The following is a 27,618-nucleotide window of genomic DNA, read 5'->3' as shown; positions in this document are numbered from 1 at the left end:
TATTCGAAAATCTTTTGTTTCGTTTAAAAGTTGTTACGGTTTGATATCAAAAATATAGAAGAAAAAAATTACATTTTATTATTTTATATTTTTGTAGAAACTTTGTTATATGGATTATAATCTTAAAAATTAATAATAATAAATAATATATATTCCTCAATTTTAATGCAGTTTTGATTGCTACATCAATGCTACGATTAAAGGCTATATTAAAATGGTATACAGTTTTAGCTTAGATATAACTATAGGAAATCCTCATTCATTCGAAATTTAAGGGAAGAAATAATCACAACTTCAAATTATCTGAGATTTACATATTTCTGTACAACATGCCAAATACCATGTAACTGATATAATTTATTTAGCAAACGGAATACGGCTACATAAACAGAATTGTATTTACATTAATTAATAATAATAATATAAATAAACATCAGGTAAACAGCACATGTTTAATGAGAACCTCACAGATAGATTTTATAAAAACTAAAGCAGAATTCCTCAAAATATAGCCCAATTTATTTTTAAAGTGGCTTAAAAAGTAGTAAGTCAGCCAATGCCTTACAAATATCTGTCTGTTACCTATAGTCCAATCTTGCAATTCCAAATCTTCAAAACCCAGCCATATTTTATAAGATAAGAAAAAAGGGGTAAGATGACACCTGAAAATGTGTTACTGTAAAAGCAAAGCCATATTAATCAAATTAGAGTGGTTCTTTGTTTATTGTTCTCTTATAGTTTGGAGGCACTTCAATCTAAATAAATGAGTTAACATATGCATAACACAATTTGGACAGAATTTTCACTTCAAATTTCAAAGTAGCCATATTTCAAAATAACCAAATTCCTTGACATGTAAATCTCTATATCCCTGTCTGGGACAAAATAGTACAGTTGCAAATAAACAGAATTTTGAACAATCCGAGTTCAAATTAATGACAATTTCTTGTATCACTTTCAGAAAGTAAATGTTTGATATTTCATTTTTTGCACATCTAACAATTCAAAAAATTAACATATAAATTATTATAGAGTGACAATCTATCCAAGGTAAGTAAGGCCAATGTTATTTCATTATAATGAAGTTAGGATGGCATCACAGAGCAGTCTTTGAAAGAAAAAATAAATAAGTACGTTTGAATGAGAATTTCATACAAGTTAAAATTCATCTTAGCTGCTATATAGAACAATATGGTATTTAAGTGATTGATTAAGCACCATTGAAAGATGCTTATTAATTTTAATTTGTTCTGCATTTTTTTTGTCTTATTAGATAATAAACTGTGATTATTATTTGCTATTTTTTTATTTATATATAAAAAATTGTAATTCACAACACAAGAAAAAAATGCTGCAAAACCACCCAAAATGTCAGGGTTAGATTTCCAGGAACAAACTCCTAGTAATTTATTAAAATTTATTAATAATATATAAAAACTTACAAGAGATACTGTTTCAAGTAAAGAATATAACTTGTCTAAAGTTCTCTGATGATTTCCCTGATACTGAGGCAGTTCAGCCAACAATAATCGAAAAGAGAATGGTGCCATGGATCCTAAATGTATTAATACATATTGTATTTATTAGTAATTTATTAAGTATATAAATTACTCAGAAGTATACCTTTTTTTCCTTTGTACGCATCTTGATAAAATTCATAAAACATGTCTGGTTGATCGAGGTCGGAAAATACTTCGCTTTCAACTTCGGCCAAAGAAAATTTTCTCAATTTAATAAATAATGCAAGTCTTGTGAACCAAAGCTAAAGAAATTGGATGGAAAAATGTTAATTAATCCATTATAACTTTACACAAATTTACAAAAACTTAACCCCACAGAGTCTTTTCAAAATTCCTGCCTATACTCTGCTCTAAGACAGGTCTTTGCCTAAACAAAGGTGGTTGGAGCAGGGTTTTACAATATAATACCAATAATAATGTTCCCTAAGTTTACAACAGAAAAAACTATGGTGTATAATGATGACATAATAATTGCCAGCAACCTAAGAACACAATATACTAGTAATATCATATTTCATTATGCATCCATTTAATTTAAGGTTCTACAAATGCATACACTTCTTTGTTAATTCAACTTTGAATGAATAACAAAACTTCTATGAACAGAGATTCTTAAAAGAGCAATTGTTTGCCTTTAAGAAACATTAGTTATCATTTGGAAAGATTTCTAGGAATTGGTTCATAAGGCATCTTTGATATCTTGTAATTATGATTTTTAGCGATAAGCAATTTGGTAGAGCTTAAAAGCTCTACCCAATTGCTAATATTTTAGCCACTGAGAAATCAATGTCTTAACATCAGAGCCTGGTATGGTGTTGCTGAGATCAGCAAGAAAGCACATGAGTGTTGCCTGCACCTCTATGGCCATGCGCTCTGCACTGACGCCGATTCCATCATCTGCATTGGCTTACATTTGGAGGTATCTGGGTCTCACCCAAGACAGCGTTGGCTGGACACGCTACATGGACCTGTGGGCTGTGGGCCTACATCCAGACCAGGCCCATGATTGGACCAAATGGCAATTCAAAATAAAATCCAGGTTTGCCAACCCTGCTGCCAAGCAGGACTAAGGCCAAAGAGAAAAAGAAGAAATCAATGTCTTGATTGGAAAACAAGTTGCATAAATGATATTCTGAAGTCTCAAGCTTTTCACTCAGTGTACAAGACAATTTTTTCCCTCTGTTTTAAGGGAATTTTTTAAATTTTTGATAGCCAATAGCCTAAAAGTCAGGTTATCAAGATGTATTCTGGAACATGAAAGTGAATAACAGGTGACTGCTTTGACAGACTTTGCTTTCAATTTTAATTTCAATTAATATTAAAAATTAAAACAACCATCCAGTGAGCTTTAAGATTTGAAATTTTTTCTTATTATTAATATTATACATTTTATTAAATATATTGGCCATGCAGGCTAACATATATAGTAATATTGAGTTGAGTCATAAGTAGTGTTGTTTTTTTCTAAGCATTGTTTTCATGCTATAGCATAACTTGTATAATAAACCAATCAGTTCAAATGCTACCTTTTTTAATTATACAAGTTTTTATAATGGTGTTTCATTATTTTAAAAAATATTAAATTATTAGTGTCAATCAAAACAAGCTTCTCAGAAAAACATTTAAGGCATGTAATATTATATGAATCTAAAAAAAATAACACTGCAGTTACAGCTGTGTAATGAACAATATATGTAGTGTGTATGTATCATAAAGCCTTAAACGCCAGCATTGATTTAAAAAATTAAGAATGGGGTTTCAATCTAGAAGATAAACTTCATTTTGATGACCTTTTAGCTTAGAAAATGCTGAAATTGCTGCACAGTGGAAACTTACCCAAACTACAATATCTAAATTAGAAATTGCAGAAAAACTTTGAGTGTCCCAATCAACAGCAGTTAGGCAGTGGCACCAACTTGGAAACAAACAGATAAGGTATATAGACCAGTCACTTTAAACAAAATAAAAGGCTATTCTGCAGAGAAATTTTAAGCAAGCTGAATTTTTATATACAGGTAACCGCCATATAACACGGCACTTCTATAGCATGGGTTCACTCTAACACGGTTTGGGAATTAGGTAAAACCCTCGTACAACATGAAATGTAATAAAGGGTGCATTCTTTTATATCTCCGCGTAACTCCACGTGAGCATTCTAATTGTTTTCGTGGCTACTTTGAATGCTCTTTCAACAAATAATCCATTTAATGGTTAAATTTTATAATTGGGACCCTTCTTTTGCCTCTAAAAACTCATTTTAGAATTATAGATTCCTCCATCACGATACTATCGATAGTGCGGGTGCCGCCATCTTTTTTCACCGTCGTTCCTAAATGCCTACAAACAGCAGCGCACTCCTGTTGCAGAGTGACCGCTATTAATGAATGCACCCAAAAACTGTTACCAGTTGATGATGCTCATGCTGAGATCATCATATAGAATGAATAATTCTCTGGTAAAATATTTACTTAAATAATAAATAGGTATTTTACCTATGAAAAAAATGAATAATAAATCCAATTTAAATAAGGATTTAACAGCATGTTTTTTAATTTTTGGAACCTAACCCCCCCTTTTCACACTAGTTCTTTGTTTTGTATAACACTGTAATTTTTTGGAACGTAACTTTCGTGTTGTACTTTTTGTTTAGTCATACTAAATGAAATGTCAAAAGTCCCCTGCATTCTGCTATACACTGAAACATTATGCTTAATGTTTCAGTGTTAAAAAGTTACTTACAAGGAGTGTAAAATTAGTTTTTCATTAATGTCTCTGTTGCTATTGATTTTACAGCAATGAAGGTACAGTAGAGCATTGATTATCCGACCCCCGATTAACTGTCACATCGGTTAACCGACTGTTCTAGTCGGCAAATTCAAATGTCAGCTAGTGATATGGCGCTACAATATTTGGCTATGTTTTGGCTACTTTAATAGTATTTTTACGTGTTTTAGCTGGCAACATGGCTCGACCATGAAAGGGAGCCAGTATTTCAACAAGGCTTAATTTTCTAATTTTTAACGATAGAATAGCAACAATTATTATTTAAAAAAAGTTTTTGTTAGGCTTAACATCGATGAAAATTCAACGCAAATTAGGTTAATAGTGATATACTAATATACTAATTACATGAGATACACTAATATACTATACTTATAATGTATTTTTTTATATTTTTTGGTTATCCGTTTTTTCAGTTATCCGACCAACCCCAGTCCCCAATTGAGTCGCATAATCGATGCTCTACTGTATATATAAACTTAAAGATGAGAAGATTCTGCAAAATTGGTTCTTATCAATTTTTTGATGTAAGCACTAATTTCTGTGGAAATTCAGCGTAAACTTTTTTTATTTATTCCAATACCAATATTTCTAGGTTCAATATTCATATGACAAAATAAATTGTCATAATCTGTTGAATATTGGTATTAACATGATTGGGAAAAACAGTGAAAATATTAATGGCATCAAATTTTTGCATACCAATGCAATATTTTCACTTTTAACAGTTAATAGTCATGGGAAAGTTCATAAAGTACCCATTGATCCATTGTTGTTTCAAAAGATCAGTGTCTTGAAAAGATCTGGAAAAGAGGTCTGTGACTTTTTAAAATATGAGTTAGCTCTATGTCCTTTATCACTCTTCTATGAAGTGGAAATGTGAAAAACAAAAACACCATCTTTCTTCAACAGCTTCAGATCATTAGCAATCCAACCTGATCTCAAAAGTGCAACTTGTCCTCAATGGATTTCTTTTGTGCATTGTATGGCATCAAAATGAAACTTTCAGATCAATATGTTCATAATATTTGAAGTACATGCAAAAATATTTCAGTTTGAACACTATTATCATTTTTGATGGATAGAATAATAGCAACAGAAGTGGAACAACTCCAAAATGTCTCCTGTCAATGTTCTCTTTGATGAAAAGATCACTGTAATAGCAAGCCAAGAGAAATTTCTTTCCAATATCAACAACAAAAAGAGATTAATTTCCATGCAAAAATTCTAGGCTATTAATTTAACTGTCAAGCATGCTCAAGATGATGCTGATGTTTCGATTATTGAAACTGCACTTGAAAATGTGTGTAGAAATCAGGGCTGTGGAGTCGTGTAAAAATCTACTGACTCCAACTCCGACTTTCCCTTACCATCTGACTCTGACCAAGGGAGGACTTGTTACCGAAAGAGATCCGAAAATTCTGATGTCATCATGTGACCTCAGAATAAAAGATTCAATAAATAGAGTTCTAATAAAGATAGAACATAAAAACTTTTTATTCCAACACTAAAAGACTCCTCTAAGTAATATATAAATATGTATTTGATAATTTTTACTTTTCCGGGTGTTATACAGAAGGAAAGTGTAGCGCTCGGTCAAAAAATGACCCTTTCCAAATTTTTACATTTTTGGACTCGGGACACCTTGAAATTTCGAGATATGCAAAAGATTTGAGTTATTTTTCTATATGTGTGGATGTTAGACTGTGTGTGAGGGGCATAATTTTGTTTACCCTGTTTGAAGCCTAATAATTTCTGTGGTCAGAGTGGTCAGAATCAAAGTCAGATGAGGACACAGAAGTTACTTATTAAGCGTCAAAGTGGTTGAACTAAATCATGTCCCCATATATATTCTAACATCTTAGGTGAGAACATCTTAATGGGTTTTACTGTACTGTGAGAGCCGAACTTAGTGGAATAAATTGTTTAAATATTTTTTGTTGAGAGAGAAAAAGTTTAGAGAAATAAACAACAAACTGACATTTAAAAAGATCATTAAATTATTTTCCCACAGACTTATTTCCTGGTTGAAGATGATACATCGAATGTGTCACCCGGAATCTACGAAAAGAAGAAAGAAAACAACTATTGGTCAGTTGTGGAAAACAGTCCTAATAAGGCAGTGGAAAAAACCCAACGATGCCCTCTTTCTAAAAAGGAGGGGGTCGATGCATCAAAGAGAGTCTCCAGAGTTAAGCAAACTATAGGATTACATGTGTGGATTAGCCGCTGCCAGTGACTGTTCTAATCACCGCCACGCAGGAAGACCACCGTTTAAGAAACCTCATTGTTCAAAAGAACTGTGTGTCCTCTTGAGACTCAAGGACTACATTTCCAACTCTCATAACTTATATCAAGGTATTTATCCTCACGCAAAGTAAATGTAAACTCTCTCTCTCTCATTTGTACTTGTTATCGGAAAAGAAGTAGCTACGTTAATTGAAATTGAACATGATTTGTATATAGCTAAAGTAGAATAATAAACTGGTATCATGTATATAAAGAAAATCTATCGAGTGTAATTCCTCTGATTCTCTCCCTCCGCTTCCATCCCAGAACCAAAAGTCCGCAAGCGCGACCGTTCGTGTAAAGAAAATTAACGGCCAATATTTTTTTTCTGTGTCTGTTTCAAGACACAGTGGTGTCATCCTGACAGGGTGCCAAAGAGGTGCTGACCCTGTGGTCACAGTACTATTATAAAATGACAAAAAAGTTTACTTTGAGGGTAGAGACGACTTTTATTTCTTTTTTTAATTTTGAACGTTAATAACGAGTAAAATATTCATTAAGAGATATGACACATAACCCCTTTTATGTCTTCACCCTGTCGACCTTTAATTAAGAACCAAAATTTAATAGTAGAAGAGAAAGTGGTATTATGGAACCCCAATTACATTTTAGTGAATTGTAAACAAGGTATCATAACTACACCCACATTTTTTGTGTGAAAAGTACTGGTAACTATTAAACTAAATGTTCCTAGTTGGATTTTTCGTTAGTGTAACTATAAGTATGGTTTTTGAAGGCTTTTGTACAAAAAGTCAGAAAGTAGGCTTAGAGAAAATCAGGTGGTAATATGAACCTTACTGTATATTTCCAAAAAATGCTTTATGTAGCCAAAAACAAATAGGAAAGTACAAAAAATGTTAAATAATTACAAAATTATTTACTCCAATGTATTTTATCGCAAAAATGCTTTTATAATAAAAAAAATATGACCTCCGTCAACAATATATATTCCATCAGCTCTTTTTCGATATTCTCGGGAAGAATTGACTTTCTACCTAGTGTCTTTTTCACAAATTGTTCCGGACGAATGTCTGCTTGCAAAGAGAGAGTTCAGAGAAGTTGAGTTCCATATTACTGTAAAAGCGCCAATGGGGTCCATATTTCACGCATCGCCATCTCGAATTAACTTATGTCTGTCAACACCAAAATTTAAAAAACGTGAACATCACACAGATTAATATGTACCCCTAAGTCTCTGGAACGGAATACATGCACCAGTGAACCTACAACTACACGATTTATATTTTAAAAATAATTAAATTCACTTAGCATTCAAAACTTGCGAATTTTGAAAAAAACAAATTTGCTGATTAAATGCAGACAACCGTTTAATTGAAGTAAAACGGGTTTTCCCCTTGCTATGGATGTCTGCCTAGTTCAGTTCAGCCACATTCGGCTACAGTTCACCTTTATTATCAGTTCAAAATGGGGTAGTTCCATAATACCCACAGTGTTCCATAATATCACCTTTTCCTCTATTAATGCCCCTTTATATGCAAGCCACAGTGCCACATTTCGTTTCTTAAACTTTACTCATTCTGAAATATTGTTTAATATCTCAGAAGAGAAAATAAAGAAATTAAACAAATTAGACGTCAACACACACACGCACGGGAATTTTTTCCCTTTTATTGACTTTTTTGAGGGGTTCTGGAGGTCTCCAAACGTGTAGATTTGCAAAAACAAAAAACCTGGAGGGTCAAATTTGACATGATTTCAATACTTTTCCATTTTATATATGTAACAAGTTGGGAAGTAAAAAGGGGTCAGAGTCAGCGGATTTTTTGATGACTCTGACTCCGACTAAAACACCAAAACTCCACGACTCCGACTCCACAGCCCTGGTAGAAACACAACTGTTGTCATTGAGAAAGATGTTGATTTATTGGTGATTCTAAAAGCTTGTATGCATGATATGAATAAGTTTTTTTACTGTACCCATGTCCCATTGCAAACTTTTTTATGTATTTTAGCTTGTTCATAGTGTCTTTGATGCTGGAGCAGTGTGAATAGATTTGTTTTATTAAAACTCTGAATATGGCTACTTTATATGCATCTGGGTCAAAGAACATTTTATTTCAAAATAGAATCTATGCATGTTCATAAAGAGATTTTTTTTTCTCAAACCTGAAAAAGGAAAGATTGAGCAGAAAATTTACTTTTCAAGGAGCTTTGATAAACATAAAAGTTAGAGATCAATTTTATTTTTACATGCATTCTCCAGATGTGATACATCATCTGTTCTTTTCCATAATTGTAAAACAACAGCTTTGAAACTATTACAAAAATGACAGGGTTTGCAAGATTTGTTTCTTGTGAGTTAATTTCTTCTAATGGAATACAATTTTTCCTGGGCATTCACTGTGTATATTGTATATGATGCTTCATTAAAAGATTATTATTATAACATTGTCACAATGCTGGCTGCAATTTTTCATCACAATGCTGTCAAATTTAGTAGTGTCATCTTGCCCCTGTACATCATACTTTTCCTGTTAACAATGATGATCATCTATCTAACTTTGTTCAGGAGAAAATTTTTGCATTGAAATAATGTAACTTCTGGTCCAAACCAGAAGATCATATATAGTTAATGAGGGCATCCTGCCCCTAAGCTTTCCATATTTGGTCTTGATTTCATCTATCTAACTCCATTCTCGAGATTTAAAAAGGACACACAGATGGATTCCAGAGGAAATTTATCTACAATTTTTGAAAATTACAGTACAATACAGACATTAGTCCTTTATGAAGTCTATTATGAGGAACAAATCAGTAAACTTGAATTTATTACCACTTACAGCTAGAGCAGCTGAAGAGCACCTAGTTTGAGTGTATTATAAAGTCCAAACATGGCTAGGTAATGAACTGAATCCCAAACAGTAGGGATGGGTTTTGAAGAATAATTTGTTGGAGCTGAAACAAACATCACAACTTCCTGTACCAGCTTGTCTTCTGAACATGATTTTTTACAACTGCTCAAAAGGTTGTGAAAGTTGGGACTGCACTGTTCATTATTTTGCAGGAACTGTCATGGACAATCTTGTCTAAATGTTGCACTAACAGAAGAAATGTCAGATAAAGAAGTCATAAATTATAGCCAATTAATGAGATTGATTTAAAATAATTCTTTGTTTCATATAGACAATATCATATACATAGTGGCATGATTACACCATGGCTTTCTAGTATGAATTAAAAATTAATAACAGGAATACTGAATATTTGATCATTATTACAAACATTTAAATAAGTCCTATATTAAATAAAAATAACTTAAATTGTACATTCTCTTGTATCACTGAGTGTGTTCATTACAGCCATGAGGTCAACATGCCGTGGGTCCAGAAGTGTGTTCAGGATGACTGTGGCAAGAAGAGGAGAGAGCAAAGATCGTTGCTGATGAAAAACAAGGACAATGTGTATTTGGACTCTAAAGTGTGTATATGTTGTAGAAAAAAGTACAGCTTTTATATATAGATAATGAGCTAGGAGAGTCTTCTGCCATATCAAAATTTAAAAAGTTTATTTTTATTCAATTACCTTATTTCTAAAACTAATTATAAAAAAAGATTAAGTGAAACATTAACATTTAAAATACATCCACACCTGAAGAGTATACGGAGTATTTCGAGACGGGTGACCTCCTTGTCCCACTCCCTGACCTGCATTTGTTAACAGAATTGAAGTTAAATTGATAGCTGCATGGTAACATCCCGCAGCCTGAAAATATTAATAAAAATTTATAATTTTATTATAAATTAATCATATTGTATGATATATGATGTAACATATCTAGTTGTGTTTTACAGAGAATACACTAATATAGTTTTCATTTAATTAATTTTTTAACATAATGATGTAGAAAATAATACATTTTTAAAAATTTTTGGCCATTCACATGGGAGACAGTGACATACATTAGATGCCTTTCACTCCAAATTGTTTATGCAATGTTAAAATTGTTTTAATTAATTACATTTAAATTTGATGAGACTTTCATAATTTGTATCATCAAATTGTTATACAATATGACTGAATATTTGTTTTGAAATTTTAATTCCACTCTCTTAGCATTACAAGGGCCTTTAGCATGGGAATAATGGTCAAGTCCACAATGATAGTGACTAGCTAATAAGAAGTGAGACTTGAATTATATATGGGTTGACTCATATACAAAAACTTTTGAACCAATCCAGACTCAAGCTCAACCATCTTTGAACTGGCAGATCATCACCTTTACTGCATTGGCCATCTGGCTGTTAATTGAGTGAATTTAAATAACTTATCATTTTGGTGGATTTTTAGCAGTGGAATTAAACTCTACACCTTTTTAAAACTGATTAGTTTGGTAAATAATTACCATACTTTATAAGTATAAATATTGATTTAAAATATTTACAGTAAACCTGTTCAAACCAAAACCTTAGTAAAACAGAAACCCACCTAATTGTAAATGGTAAAAATTTTTCAGACCATAGCAATTTTTGCTATGGTCTGAAAAAAAAACCTGTTCAAAATGGAAACCTGCCAAACCAGAAAAATATTCAGTACTGTGCAAGTCCATTTTACACAGGTTTTTATTGTATCTATTTGCAAAATCTAATAAGTTAATATTGCTAGATTTCATTCATACTATCTGTAGACTATAAATTAATTTTAAAATTCAGAATAAATTTTAATAATAAATATATAATACACTGTTGAATCCATCTGTATTGGCCATGCTGCTGTATACTTCCTCCATAAATGAAACATCTTACTATCCTAAATATTTTATTTACAAGTGGACCTGCTAATCAACCAAGTGATGTAGAATTTTTGTTGAAAAATATTAAATTTCTGGGAAACCACGAGTCTTAGTGATGGTTTTGATTCTTGACAATTTCCTAACTCATATCATTAACAACTTGATATTTTCCTAAAAAATCCTATATTTAGATTAGTGGATCCTCTCATAAAACATTTAGAATGAGAAAGATATAATATATTTATAGAATTATAGAATATATGATTATAACAGTTGAAATACAGCTGTGCCTTGATAATCTGACAAGTATGGGAACAAATGGGTGTCGGATTACCAAAAGTAATTACATATTTGGCATTGTTTTGCTAGCAGTAGCCTACAATATTCCCTACTCCAACTGTTTGAACAGAACTGCTCACGGAAAACACACAAAATGTGTGTCATCGTGTAAGAATTGAGTGGGGAGATTCATGCTTCTGTGCAAGCAGACACATAACGGGGACGGGTAACTTGACGTGAGGTGCGTTGGACTACTGAGCGTGTCGAATTACAAAACGTCGGACTATCAAGGGACAGCCGTATTAAATATTCATACACAGAATTTTAAACTAATTAACTGCTCATAGTTAAGTTTTTCAAAAATTAATTTAAATTTGAAAATTATTTGTCTCTTACAATTAACTGCCTCAATCCAGTTTCATCCTGTGAAACACTATTTACAGTCAAAACTACACGATCCTTTGTCAGTTCTGGTGAAACTTCAGTCAACAGTGTTTTAATTGGATCTTCCTACAGAAAGAAAAAGAATTATTACAAATAAAATTATATTATATTTAATCTTGTAAGCAATATCATTCACTACATTAAAATATTAAATTTTGTTCTTGGAAAATACTTGAAATTCAATTAACATAATAATAAATATTTTCATTGTATTCTGTATCAAGAAAATATAACAGATATATATGATTAAATAAAATGCACACATACAAAATAGCTTTAAATAAAGTCCAAAGTTCATATTAACAAAATGCACAAATTAAACTTTAAAATATACCATATTTTTGCAGAATGACTGGCATGCCGTATATAAATGGTGGAGACCAGCATGCTGGAAACTCTGGTTACTGGCATGCTGGTTAAACTGTGACTAATATATAAAATTAATCAGATCTAACAAGACTGGTTGTTAATGAAATATTACAAAAAACGTTCTTCCGAGTACAATAAAATAATTTCACTGATTTAAAATCAGGGAGAGAGTTTTGTTTACAAGACAATAAAACAATTAACTTGTTATTGACAGTAGTGGTAGTATTAGTAGTTAGTCAATGTCAGCTACACTGACCATCTACCCTGATCTTAAAAATAACATCTTTCAAATTTCATGCAAAAGAAATGTTAATAGATATAACTTAAGATAATTTACAGGAAGTTTGTTAAATTTAATAGGTTTATAGGTTTATTTTTGTGTTTTTGAATCAAATTACAATAAAATACACATAAAGCATTTTTGGAATTCCAAGAGTATTTTAAATCATTAGAAAGAAGACAAAATGAAGAAATTAACTTGTTTGTTTCTTCATGAACTCTAAAGAGGGATGTATAAACCCAAGATAAACCAGCATGCCTGTTTTTACTGTATGGAAATATCTGATTTCATGGTCTTCCCAGATAGATTGACATGCCGGACAATCCACAAAAATAAGGTAAACTCATGAGGTTAAAAAAAAAAAAAAAAAAGCATTTGAACCAACTGTTGTCTTACTCTCATTGTATGATTTTCAGCTATCTTGAAAACTTAATTTCCATGTAAAAAATTGTAACTGTGTTTACTCTATTTGGATACTATATACTGAAGATGATTACTAAAATAGCACTAAAATTATTTGTAAATCATGATAGAGAGATGCTTTAATTTTAATAAGGTAGTGGTAGACTATTACACTAAGCCAAGAATTTTTCAGAAGTGCATAAGGAATTTTCATTTCAAGCAAAGCTCTAGTTGGGTAAAATGTGATCCAAGTTTCATAGATAGCATAAACAATGTTTATTTTAAGTATGCAACTAGCTATGTATAAACATGCAACATGACTTATGTGGCAGAACACAAAAATTGAAATAAAATCCAAAACAAAATTAAATACATTCCAACAGAATATCTTTGAGAATTTGACACAAATCTAAAATGGGTGAACTTGATTTGCATGATCTACACGATTTGCTGGTTAATGAGGTTATCAGATGGGTTTTTGCATAACAATTCTGGCAAAGAGCAAACACTAGACAATATTTTCCTGTAGTCATGTAGTGAGAAAGTGTTTTATTTATAACCCCAATATATATATAAAAACTAACTGTAAACTTTAGCCACATATTATCCAGTGGCGTGCCATGACATTTGATGACAAGGAAGCTGTGTTTCTGTAGGAAGCCAACTTCCAGGGGCAATTAGTCAGTGATGGTCTATGGTCCATCGTATTCGTTTGTTCGATAAGCCAGTAAAAACTGTAGACTTCTCTAAATGTATTTTTAATTAATAGATTATCTAATGCACTTAATAAATAAGCAAGTTCAATATAATTAACTCTGTTATATTAGATTTATAGATTCTCTATGCCCTCTAAATGCCAATTCTCGCTTCGATAACATCTACTAATTAAAATATAATATATTAGCCATAACTTTGTTATAATTTTCAATATTTGGTTTATATTGTTTACTAATGTTAAATTCTATTCTATTCTGATTTCCAAATTGCTTCAATTTTACGAAAGAATCGATGCGAGATTTAGGATTTTCGTGTCTTTTGCCAGCTTTACTCAAATTATTTAAATCGTCAAAGCCAATCTCATTCTACACACTAATTTTATTTGAAAATAGTAGGCAAGGCCAACAAAACAAATTTTGCATTTTTATGCATCCACAAAGCCATTTTATATCTTCATAAATTTTATCATGAAAATGTCGAACAAATTTTTTCTTTTTCATTATATGGTCTCGAGCCAAAACTTTTTGAAATAAATTTTCGATATCACAATTACATTCTAAATTGCTAGCTATAATATAAGGGCTAAAATTAAAAATAAAATTATAAAAACTTACTTGTTAAAATAAAATGTGTGATGATATACAATTATACATACCTGGTACAAAATATTCAATTGTATGAATATACTTTTAAAGAAAATTATAAATATAGTTTTGTGAAGAAACGTACATAAAAATAACATAAAATAGTCTTTACTTTTTAAATATTAAAACAATCCACCTAGTTAAAATTGCTCCCTACCAGTGGCTCGTGGATGGAATCAGAGACGATCTTGGTAGGTGTGCGGTGCGTGCATGCTTGCCAAATCCCGAGGGTGCCGATACCGGTTAATGTCAAATGCCTCTTTTGTCTCATCTCTAGTATATCTCAAAGGACGCGACAGGGTTCTTGTAAATTTTAAATGTTTCTCACCATAGCTGTAAAAACCTAAATTTGTTAAACTTAATAGTCATTTGTTTTCTAACTAATTCGTTTTAAGACCAGGTGTCCATGGAAATTTCCAAAATTTACAACTTTTAGTCACTTTCATTGAACTGGAAAAATTTCTGTCTTTATTACATCTGATATTATGAAGAAATCAGGCCACACTGTACTTGGTTAAGCTTTTGTTTAAGTAAAATTCCGACTCTTTCAGCAGGGTTTTATTTGTGTCCCCACTTCCCTAATTGCTTAATTATTTAACTACTTCTTAGGTAGAAATAAGTCAAAACCAGTTATTTTGTACTCGAATATTTGGAGTCTTGGAAAATAAGTGGAAAGACAAATTTTTATGATAACGGATACATAAATCGTAAATTTAAGAAAAATAAATTCTAGAGCTTTTTCTGTACCTCGTGCATCTCTCTCATTCATTAAATTTAATTGTAAATGATGCTGTCAAAGTAACAGTTAATTTTTTAACATTATACAAGAATTGTACACGATTTTTTCTACATCCCCTTAAAGATGGGATATATGAAATCATAATTTCACTTGTTTAACATTAAAATCCGTGAGTAATATAAAATTGGAGAGCGGAATAAAAATATCAAATATTTTAATGGATTTTTTTAAACTCCTGTCAACTATACAGAACTATCGTAAAAACATACCAGTAAATTCTTATCAGTTGGGTTAAGTTATAAATCTACTCGTTATTCACGTAATCGGGTGAGGGCAGCCAAATATCTAGCTGGCAGGCAGCTAACAGCCCAGAACCAGTCCTGGATAGAATTGGAAGTGTTATATGTGTAGCATTCATCCAAGGTTGTAGGCTTCTACCAGCTAAACTGGGTGAGGTTGGTGCTCTGTAAAGCGCATGCGCGAATCTGGCTTTTTGGATTCTGATAATACGATTCCACTCCGCCACTAATATTCTAATATACAATTGCAATCTTATTTTTTTTTCACATGTAGTATAGAAATTTGTAATAAGATACATAATGCGGTTATAATAAAATATTGTGCGATTATTTTCATATAATTAAAATTAATATGTATTTATTTTTTAGAAAATACAAGGGAGCGGCTCATCCACTGCTTCCAATGATGGCACACCACTGATATTATCCATACTATTATAAAAATATTCTTACCTTGATAGAATTCTATTGATATTATTTCCTGCACTTTTTGCTTTCCTAATCATGATGATGGATATTACTACTCTATAGTTATACATGGGTGCTAATAGGCTCTATCATTCAAGTTGTTTACTAATTGGATGTTGGTGGTACAAACTCATGTTTTCCAAATTTTCAGAAAACCAATTTTGTCAAACTTCTTGTTGGGCAACATGTTTTGTGATGTCAAAACTGGTCAACAGAAAGCAAAATCATGTAAACAGTGCATGATTTTGCAGCCCAAAACTTAAGGATCATAATCCTTCTGGTTTGAGTAAAATCTAGATCACTTAGTAACCGAGATTTTACTCAAATCCACACATTCTTTTGTAATTATTTGTGTTAACTTGAGCCTTCAAATAACTTATTACAGTACAATCTCAGTAATCTGATATATAAGGGCCCAGAACCGTTGGATTAAGGAGATTGCCAGAAGTAAGGTAAATTCAATGGTTAATCATTTGGAAAGAAAATATTCATTTATTTGCAAAATATCAGAACATTGTATTAATCAAAAATATATATATAATAATAGTGAGTAATGTAAACAATTGAGAACATAAACAATTTGATAGTAGAGTAGGTGCAGCAAAACACAAGTTGGATTGCTGATTAAAGCATCCAAACATGCTGCCTTTGCTACCAGTATTGCCACATTGATTGATTCCAACTAAATTTAGTGGAAAATTGAAATGACCATCGGAAATTTAGTAGGAGATGCAGTATGTTTGATAGGAAATTTTGGGAATTAATTTTTATATTTATAGAGCATTGTGTTATGAGATACCATATCTTTTTTTACGCAGCCTAAGATGACAACCCTAACAATCTTTAATATTGTTCCTAAGCTAGAGTGTTCAAGCTTGGGCTCAATATTATGCTGCACTTAGTGGGAACTGGAGTTTCAACTAGTGGAAAGCTTGTCTATCGCTTGGCAACAATGCCAATAATACCCAAGAGTTGACTAGTGCTGGATTATTGGACACGTCAAACTAGTAAACAACTGGTTTCAGAGATTGTATGGTATAAATAATTTGTTTTTTACAATAAAATATTAATTTGACAAAGTAAAAACTTTGTCATATTAATTAAAGGATATGTTCCGATCTAAACAATATAATATTAAATAAGTGATCAAACTATAGATTAAAAATTTGTCAAATATTAATCAGAAGAGAAGTTTGACAAGTATATAAAATTAAGACACATAAAATAAAGTCAAAAATATAGCATAATTTGATAAATTTCTTACCAATTCTTCTTCTATTATAATCCCAGGCATTGTTAATTGGTCTTTTTCTGCAAAGAATGTACCAGGAACTGCTTTTCTAGCAGCTTCGAGAATTTTTTGAGTTTTCTTAGAAGGTATCCAAGCATCATAATAATTATTCAAATCTCCATTATCAGATATAATTTCTTCTTGAGTCATTGTCACTAATGGATTCATAGATGTTACTGATACAGATGTGCTATCTTCAGGTTGAAGAGAAGCTAATACAAATGCAGAGCCAGTGTTACCAATTCCAGCAAGAGCATCAAAAAAAGCTTTTCCTTCTGGATCACTTCCTCCTTTCTCATCAGCAAAAAATTTACTTAAGTTAGGTTTATCTTCTTGATCACTAGATGGTTTTCTTGATGATGGTAATTCTTCAGATTGATACCCATTACTAATGCTATGCTTATCTCTTTCTTGTAGATCCTCTGTAATTTCATTATCTTCTTCAATGGTGAAATTTGTATCTTCTAGACTGATAGTTTGACCATCATCCAGTTTGGAAGTCTGAAAGACTGCAATCTCTGAAACACTCTTCATCATAGGAGAAACATTTGTTGAAACTGAATTGAAGAAATCTTCAGCTAATGGATCTATCATGGCACTTGTTTCAGGTGGAATATTTGTAAAGTATTTTGTTAGCACTGGTTGCTCAGATTTGTCATCTTCAACCTATAAAAGAATGTTGTTGTTTTAGTTAAATTTGTGTTATAAATAACTTTTAAAATCATTAATATTTCTCTTTCAGATCTATAAATTTTTACAATTAAATTTATTCTATTGTTCATATTTTAAAATATATTTTAAATTTTTAATTTGAATTTTCAAAACTTACCTGAAATTCACAAGTACTTTCAGTAATTTTTCCATCACTTAAATTGACACTATTGTCCACAGAACCTGTTATTATTTGATTGCCAAAAGTTTTACCCACCACATTAGATTCAGATTTATTTGACACATCTATTTCGGGTCCAAAGACGAGTTGTAATTCGGCTTTTGATACAGATGATTGCTGTGGTTGTTCAACTGGAGTATTTGGTAATTTTACATTTTTTGTTTCTTCTTGTATATCTAATGCAACAGTTTCTAATTCTTCAAACTGTAAATCAGAATCGTTTGGAATGGATGAAGAAAGTTTGAATCTTCCTAGAGACTGAATTGATTGAGTGCTTTCAGTTTCTAGATTTGTTTCATCAATTGGAAATTCATTCTTGGTGTAATTTTCAACATAATTGGACACAAAGTTATTTTTTAAACCTTCAATTTTAGTCTGTTCTGTATTGGAAGATTCTTCTAGTGATTCTTTCTTTTCCATAGTTGCTTATTGATAAGCTATGCATAAAAATGAATTATTTTTTAAATAAAACAGTAATAATATTTTTTATAAGTTAAAAAACTAAATATATTTGATGGTTTATAAAGATATAAAAAATATACAATTAAAATTTATATAGACTTATGAATCATATAGTAAACCAAGGCTGTATTATCTATAATAATCAATTGATAATGCCAGATTCATTAGCTAATTAAATACAGTAACATTATAGCCAATAAGAAATTTGTATTATTAACTGATTTTATAATTATGGTGGTATATGTATGTAACGAGGAGAAATGAAGCAGATCTTAGAATAGTGTTAGAGTGGAATATAATGACTACTAGATCAAAGTCCACAAAAAAGATGAATTGACCAAGTAAAACAAGATTTAAACCAATTGAATTGAAAGCAGACAATAATGAAAGGATAAAACTAGAAGAGAGAAAAGAATGGAAGATAACAGTGATAGCAATAATCTGTAAAACCATATGGCAATAATAACAACAATAAATTAAACTTCACTCTGACACCGGGGATGAAATACTAAATACTGAACCTGTTACCGGTGTAATTTGCGTGAAAAAATCTTTCCACAAACGTTTTCAAGCTTTCCAACTAGCTCTTCTTCAGGTAGACACAGGTAAAATTTACAATTAAAAATGATCAGACGTCAGCATTTCATTTTAGGTATCTGACGCCTTAACATTAAAAAATTAAGTAAATCTTCTCACCAACTGCCAAGTTTTATACCCATAAATTTTGGATAGATAGATAGATAACACTTTATTGCACCAAAAAACATCCGTGCATCATTCCAGCTGGATCTGCGCTGGATCCAGCTGGAATGATGTTGGTCCAGCAAAAATCCAGCTGGATTAAAAACACTGCTGGGTTGCAATCCCTAGTCAGAACCTCAAATAAAAGGCTGATGTTTTGATCATTTTTAATATTGTGCGTTTTTACCTATTTATTTTCGTTTTTATTAAAGTTTTTCTTCAAACCAATGTTACGGGTACTTCTGTGGTTGTGTTAATGGATTAATACAGGTTTACCTTACCTTACGTTGGTAATTGGTTCCAGGAGAGGCGATGTAAGTCAAATTTACTTGTCTCCGAATCTACTTCTCACTAGGCTAAACCATAAATTACCATTTCCCAGATCTGTATTTTATTTATGAATACATTTTTAATAATATATGGTTAATAAGGATCTACTTTAAGCTTACAAACAAATAAATTTTAGTTTTCAATATAGTACAGAAACAAGTAATCTAAATTTACGAATGCATGTACTGTAAATACAGTACATACTTGTAAGTGTACAGTATATATTTTAGTTAATATGATTTTATGTGCTTTAAATGCTTTTCTAATGATATTACGACTTCAATATTTGTGGCGGACAGACGTAAAGTCAAATAAAATGACTTAAGCTTGATTTTTATTTTTCCATATACTTTTTTTGACAAACGACGTATAATCGGGGACGTAATTCGAAACAACATAAGTCGAAGTATACCTGTAGATAGACTCAAAAATTAAATTTTTTGTAAATAGTCTGAACTTCTAATTGGAAGAAAAATATATCCTGAGTTCACCATGAAATTGTAGAAATATCATAGTTTGTAGATAAACTTACACTTATTTTAATTTTTTATACATAGTAAGTATAAATACCAGAAGTGGTCCAATCTGATTTTTGTATCTGACAATAATATAATTTTTAAGAAAATCAGTGAAATAAAAAATTCAGTGACTTTTTGTGACTTTTGGATATCAGAGCGCTTTTTGTGTAAGTTCCTGCAACGAAAAGTGATTACAAGCTTGCTGTAGTGATCATGTTTGTGTATTGGTAAATAAATAAGTTGGTTGTCTTTATTTTTTGTGTATTCAGTATGCTGTATTGAACAAAATGGTTGTGGCCCACACTCGTCATTCTTTCAGTTATCTGGCCCACTGTGAAAAAAGTTTGGTGACATCTGCTCTGCAATAACAATGACGTAGTATCCACACTAGGAAAATAGTGTTTATTTGGTTCATTACAAAGCCAGATAGTCACACAAATCTTTTATACAACAGAAGCAACAACAAGAAAATTACAAATATGTCTAACTGAACTCCAGCAATATCTGTAACAAGTGCTCTACAGAACTAAGAACAGAAAAGTTATTTTCATTTGGGTGGCTTTATTTATTGAAAGATTTAAAACCCTGTAATAAATCCATGTTGGAACTCCCAAGAATTTGGGTATCACATTTCACTTCACGTGTTAAAAGTACAAACTTCAAAAAGTTTGTACTTTTTGAAGTTTGTCAGTAAGTAACATGATGTTAATGTGTTAAAAGTACAAACTTCAAAAAGTTTGTACTTTTAACACATTAACATCATGTTACTTACTGACCATAATTCTAAGTTTACTAAAGGTATGTAAATGTTTGTGTTGTTGTTGCATCACCTTGTAAAGTGTATTCCACTTCTTTCAATACATCAACTTCTGTTCATTTTTAGTGCTAATACCTTTCCAGGATCATACTATTCTTGTGCCTAAGTTCATTTAAATTTAACATTGCAAATTTATATTCCATTTTCAAATAGTTACAATTTGCTTTTCAAATTTTATTCTAATGTTCCTAAATATCTGTACATTCTTTTCTTTGCCAGATGACATTGATAAAATGTTGAGTGCTTATGATGATGTTATAATAACACAGGAAATCCTCATTAGTTTGAAATTCAAGTGACAAAATAATCGCAACTTCAAATTAACCAAAATTTAGATATTTCTGTGTGCAATATTCCAAATGTCACTTAACTAATGAAATTTATTAAACAAATGGAATATGGCTACATATACAGAATGCTATTTTTGTTAATTAATAATAATATAAACTGCAGGTAATTAGCACTTGTCTGACAAGATCTTCAAAGATTTCCAGATAGATTTTATAAAAAGTAAAGCAGAATACCTCAAAATATAGCCCAAACTATTTTTAAAGTGACCTAAACAGTAGTAAGTCATCCAAATGTAGTAGCCTATAGCCCCACAAAAATCTCAATCTGCTACTTGTTGTCCAATCTCGCAATTGTGAACCTAGTCATATTTCATGAGATAAGAAAAAGAAAGATAGTTCATACATAAGATGATATCCAAAAACGTGTTACTGTAAAAGTAAAGTCATATTGACCAGATTAGAGTTGTTCTTGATCTGTTGTTCACTTATAGTATGGAGGCACTTTGATCTACAAGCAATTATTTATTGTGACTTTGTCATAATGAGAGGCTGAAATTTTTAATTTATTTAACTTAAAATAAATGATCTTCACCTCAACTTAGTAGTGGCTTGCCCTCAAACATCATACTTTTCCTTTAATAATAGAGTTGTGTCAGTCATTTATCTAACACTTTTTGGGGGAAAATTTCTGAATTGAAATAACATGACTTCTGTTTTGTATCATAAGGTCATATATAGTTAATTTAGTTAACTTAAAATAAATGATCTTCACCTCAACTTAGTAGTGGCTTGCCCTCAAACATCATACTTTTCCTTTAATAATAGAGTTGTGTCAGTAATTTATCTAACACTTTTCAAGGGAAAATTTCTGAATTGAAATAACATGACTTCTGTTTTGCATCAGAAGGTCATATATATTTAATCTTGACATCCTGCCTCTAAGGTTTCCTTATCTGATATTGTCTTTCATCTATGTAACTCCATTCCTGAGATTAAGGAAAGACAGCAGGACAGACAACAGTGGAAATTTATAGGCTTACAATTTTTTCAAATTCCAGCCCAATAAACAAGCTATCATGTACATATCACAGTTCTGACAGAATTTTCACTTCAAATTTTGAAATAGCCAAATTCCTTAACTTGTTAATCACTATGTGTAAGCAAGGACAAATAGTACAGTTACAAACTAACAGGATTTCAAACTATCTGAGTTCGAATTAATGAAGATTTCCTGTAATTATTTAACACCAAATTTGGGATAATAGAAAGCATGCTCAAGGGAAACCAAGATGAATTCTTATTTTGATTAAAGTATACCTAGGTAACCCCAATGGTGGCACTTCGATTAGGTTAGGTTAGATATTTAGGTTTAGATATTTGAACTCAGGAGACTGAGACGAGATCAACGGTACCCTACTTTTGGACCGGAGACCAAAAATAAGAAAGTTATCATACTTTTTTCCAGCGATCGTGCAATGATCAGGAGTCAAGTCACTCTCTCTGCTAAGCCTATCATGTGTTTTAACAGGCAGTCTGGCAAGTTGGCCATATATATCTTCAATAGAGGCAGATATTGATCCATGAGCACACTAATCATCTGAAGTTGGAGTTAAGTTCTTTTCACATGCCCCATACTCCTTGAACTCAGGGCCTACGGCCCCTCAGCCACCAACATGCTTGCTATCGCTCACGGTCAGCTAGTACTATACACCACTTTCACGGCTTGTCCAACAAACCTAACCTATCCCTCCGGGAGATAATAACTTTCTAACTAACTAATAACGTTCTTATTTTTGGTCTCCAGTAAAAAAGTAGGGTAACATTGAACTCGTTTCGGTTCCAAGTTCAAATATCTAACCTAACCTAGGCGAAGCACCGCCATTGGGGTTACCTAGGTATACTTTGACCTTATTTTTAATGTTCAAAATACAAAAATTAAACTAAATACTGTATATAATTAATTCCAAAACTGAATAGTTTGGATTTTTGAGGTAAAAGATGTGAATGTTTCAGAGATGGATTGTCTTATAAATGTTGTTACATATCTTCCGCATTATATCAAACTTTCCCAAATTCAATAATACAGTCTGATAACGATCATAATAAATAAATTTTATCAAATCCATATTTTATAATTACCAGTTCAGCCGCCCCCTAATCCATTAGGCATGTTTATGTTCCGGAGCGTCACCTGAGAATCTCGAACTTGTGACTTTGAATTGTAAAAATAAAAATAAAAATTGGTTAACTATCACGATTATTTTGGAATTTATATATATATTAACATTATTATCATAAAAATATTTAAAAAAATAAAAACTCTGAATAACTTTGAACGATAAAACATATCTGAGAAAGAGGATATTTGATGTTGGTTAACCCGGGCCATCCGCATAGCAGGCTGCCACTATACGACTCGATCACCAATGCCCAAGTTTATAGTGTTTTCAATTATGCTTTTATAATGTCGTCGACCTGTTTCCAAGCCTTTTTTTAAAATAGAAAATAAAGCGATTATGTCGCTTCTTCCAATGCAGGGAAGAAGCGACATAATCGCTTCACCAATTCGCCAATTTTTTTCCTATTATTTTTCAGTGTCTGTTTTTTAAGACAATTTTTGATGCTCAGTATTTTGTATTTATATGATCGTATACGAGACATATTAATAGTAAGTATTATTAAGAATATAATTAATATATTCCGAATAATCCCAACAATGGGTTTTTTTCATTTTCCAACGATACTTTCTTAATTCTAATAAGCGCCCTAATTCGATGTAACATTCACCAGATGATGTGCATCGTACCTTGATAGGAATAAGTAGCTCGATGTCATATTATCTCCGTCAATTTATTAAACATTAAATACATAAAGTTTTGAATCAACAGTTAAATATTAAGTATGAATTACAAGACGTTTTAAACTGGAACCTAATTTCCAGATACCGAAAATGAAATGAAAAGTTCATAGATGACTTTCAAAATCAACTTTCTTGGTGTCGTATTTTAAAATATCAAAAAGTAATTCGATACGCTTTGGAGTACAGTTTATTTATATTTATTAAGATCTTAAATTCATATTTCTTGTATGTAAAAATAATGATAACATAACATAAATAAATAAGATTCGGTACAATAAAAATAGCATTATAATGCTATTTTTATTGTACCGGTAAAAATTTCTTTCTGAAATTTGAAATAATATGAGTGCTTTTGAGCACTTTTATATTATTTCTTATTACTATTGCTTTATTTCTATTACTTATGCTTTATTTTCACCCATCCCTATTATAAATACCCTCCCTAGACTCAACTATATCGGCGATCTTTCTTTCCTGTCCTTTCACGTTTCATCTGGCTTACCATACCAAACATTATGTTATATAAACTGCTGACAGGGTATTTCAAACTATATGAAGACAAACTAATATTCAAATACTAAATAGAAATACAGTGGGTGATCGGTTAACGAACATAATCCGTTCCAAGACTTTGTTCGCTATCCGAATTGTTCGTTAACCGATTATCGATTTACCATAGGTTTCTATGGGAATTTGATTAATTGGTTCTGGAGACCCCACAAAATAAAAAAATATATACTTTCTTACTACCTTTATTTTAGTGTTGTAACGAATAGTATATTCGGCCTCAGGCCGAATACCGAATCCGGCCAGGAGCGTAGCCGAATAGCCGAATATTCGGCCAAACTATTCGGCTACGCTCCTGGCCGAATATTCGGTCAAACTATTCGGCTTGATTAACGCACGTACGNATTAACATAATAATAAATATTTTCATTGTATTCTGTATCAAGAAAATATAACAGATATATATGATTAAATAAAATGCACACATACAAAATAGCTTTAAATAAAGTCCAAAGTTCATATTAACAAAATGCACAAATTAAACTTTAAAATATACCATATTTTTGCAGAATGACTGGCATGCCGTATATAAATGGTGGAGACCAGCATGCTGGAAACTCTGGTTACTGGCATGCTGGTTAAACTGTGACTAATATATAAAATTAATCAGATCTAACAAGACTGGTTGTTAATGAAATATTACAAAAAACGTTCTTCCGAGTACAATAAAATAATTTCACTGATTTAAAATCAGGGAGAGAGTTTTGTTTACAAGACAATAAAACAATTAACTTGTTATTGACAGTAGTGGTAGTATTAGTAGTTAGTCAATGTCAGCTACACTGACCATCTACCCTGATCTTAAAAATAACATCTTTCAAATTTCATGCAAAAGAAATGTTAATAGATATAACTTAAGATAATTTACAGGAAGTTTGTTAAATTTAATAGGTTTATAGGTTTATTTTTGTGTTTTTGAATCAAATTACAATAAAATACACATAAAGCATTTTTGGAATTCCAAGAGTATTTTAAATCATTAGAAAGAAGACAAAATGAAGAAATTAACTTGTTTGTTTCTTCATGAACTCTAAAGAGGGATGTATAAACCCAAGATAAACCAGCATGCCTGTTTTTACTGTATGGAAATATCTGATTTCATGGTCTTCCCAGATAGATTGACATGCCGGACAATCCACAAAAATAAGGTAAACTCATGAGGTTAAAAAAAAAAAAAAAAAAGCATTTGAACCAACTGTTGTCTTACTCTCATTGTATGATTTTCAGCTATCTTGAAAACTTAATTTCCATGTAAAAAATTGTAACTGTGTTTACTCTATTTGGATACTATATACTGAAGATGATTACTAAAATAGCACTAAAATTATTTGTAAATCATGATAGAGAGATGCTTTAATTTTAATAAGGTAGTGGTAGACTATTACACTAAGCCAAGAATTTTTCAGAAGTGCATAAGGAATTTTCATTTCAAGCAAAGCTCTAGTTGGGTAAAATGTGATCCAAGTTTCATAGATAGCATAAACAATGTTTATTTTAAGTATGCAACTAGCTATGTATAAACATGCAACATGACTTATGTGGCAGAACACAAAAATTGAAATAAAATCCAAAACAAAATTAAATACATTCCAACAGAATATCTTTGAGAATTTGACACAAATCTAAAATGGGTGAACTTGATTTGCATGATCTACACGATTTGCTGGTTAATGAGGTTATCAGATGGGTTTTTGCATAACAATTCTGGCAAAGAGCAAACACTAGACAATATTTTCCTGTAGTCATGTAGTGAGAAAGTGTTTTATTTATAACCCCAATATATATATAAAAACTAACTGTAAACTTTAGCCACATATTATCCAGTGGCGTGCCATGACATTTGATGACAAGGAAGCTGTGTTTCTGTAGGAAGCCAACTTCCAGGGGCAATTAGTCAGTGATGGTCTATGGTCCATCGTATTCGTTTGTTCGATAAGCCAGTAAAAACTGTAGACTTCTCTAAATGTATTTTTAATTAATAGATTATCTAATGCACTTAATAAATAAGCAAGTTCAATATAATTAACTCTGTTATATTAGATTTATAGATTCTCTATGCCCTCTAAATGCCAATTCTCGCTTCGATAACATCTACTAATTAAAATATAATATATTAGCCATAACTTTGTTATAATTTTCAATATTTGGTTTATATTGTTTACTAATGTTAAATTCTATTCTATTCTGATTTCCAAATTGCTTCAATTTTACAAAAGATTTGATGCAAGATTTAGGATTTTCGTGTCTTTTGCCAGCTTTACTCGAATTATTTAAATCGTCAAAGCCAATCTCATTCCACACACTAATTTTATCTGAAAATAGTAGGCAAGGCCAACAAAACAATTTTTGCATTTTTATGCATCCACAAAGCCATTTTATATCTTCATAAATTTTATCGTGAAAATGTCGAACAAATTTTTTTGTTGACGTATTTATATTTAATTTAGGCATTGGTTTAGGCTTTTAATAATGTTTTCTTTTTCATTATATGGTCTCGAGCCAAAACTTTTTGAAATAAATTTTCAATATCACAATTACATTCTAAATTGCTAGCCATAATGTAACGGCTAAAATTAAAAATAAAATTATAAAAACTTACTTGTTAAAATAAAATGTGTGATGGATATACAATTATACATACCTGGTACAAAATATTCGATTGTATGAATATAGTTTTGTGAAGAAACGTACATAAAAATAGCATAAGATATTCTTTACTTTTTAATTAAATATTAAAACAATCCACTGAGTTAAAAGTGCTCCCTATCAGTGACTCGTGGATGGAATCAGAGACGATCTTGGTAGGTGTGCGGTGCGTGCATGCGTGCCAAATCCCGAGGGTGCCGATACCGGTTAATGTCTCTTTTGT

The 27,618-nt window shown here is 31.2% G+C and overlaps 1 protein-coding gene across 2 annotated transcripts in view; it reads right to left on the bottom strand.

The window, feature by feature from the left end:
• Positions 1 to 23,543, bottom strand: part of LOC111631822 (trafficking protein particle complex subunit 12-like) — a 35,708-nt gene extending 12,165 nt beyond the window's left edge. The window contains exons 1-7 of one of the 2 annotated variants that reach the window (XM_023376136.1): positions 23,462 to 23,543; positions 18,102 to 18,601; positions 17,246 to 17,938; positions 12,016 to 12,129; positions 10,200 to 10,313; positions 1,624 to 1,762; positions 1,443 to 1,555 (exon numbers count right to left, since the gene is read on the bottom strand). In XM_023376136.1, coding sequence (XP_023231904.1) covers positions 1,443 to 1,555; positions 1,624 to 1,762; positions 10,200 to 10,313; positions 12,016 to 12,129; positions 17,246 to 17,938; positions 18,102 to 18,584 — 1,656 coding nt within the window. In that variant the 5' untranslated portion in view covers positions 18,585 to 18,601; positions 23,462 to 23,543. The remainder of the gene's footprint in view (positions 1 to 1,442; positions 1,556 to 1,623; positions 1,763 to 10,199; positions 10,314 to 12,015; positions 12,130 to 17,245; positions 17,939 to 18,101; positions 18,602 to 23,461) is intronic. The other variant, XM_023376137.1, reaches the window with a different exon arrangement.
• Positions 23,544 to 27,618: the final 4,075 nt, after the last annotated feature.

Source organism: Centruroides sculpturatus, unplaced genomic scaffold (assembly GCF_000671375.1).
Source record: "Centruroides sculpturatus isolate CEXI.00-Female unplaced genomic scaffold, Cexi_2.0 scaffold180, whole genome shotgun sequence".
Taxonomy (NCBI): Eukaryota; Metazoa; Arthropoda; class Arachnida; order Scorpiones; family Buthidae; genus Centruroides; species Centruroides sculpturatus.
Note: the sequence above shows the minus strand (reverse complement) of the source record. Positions and strands in the feature narration are given on the sequence as shown.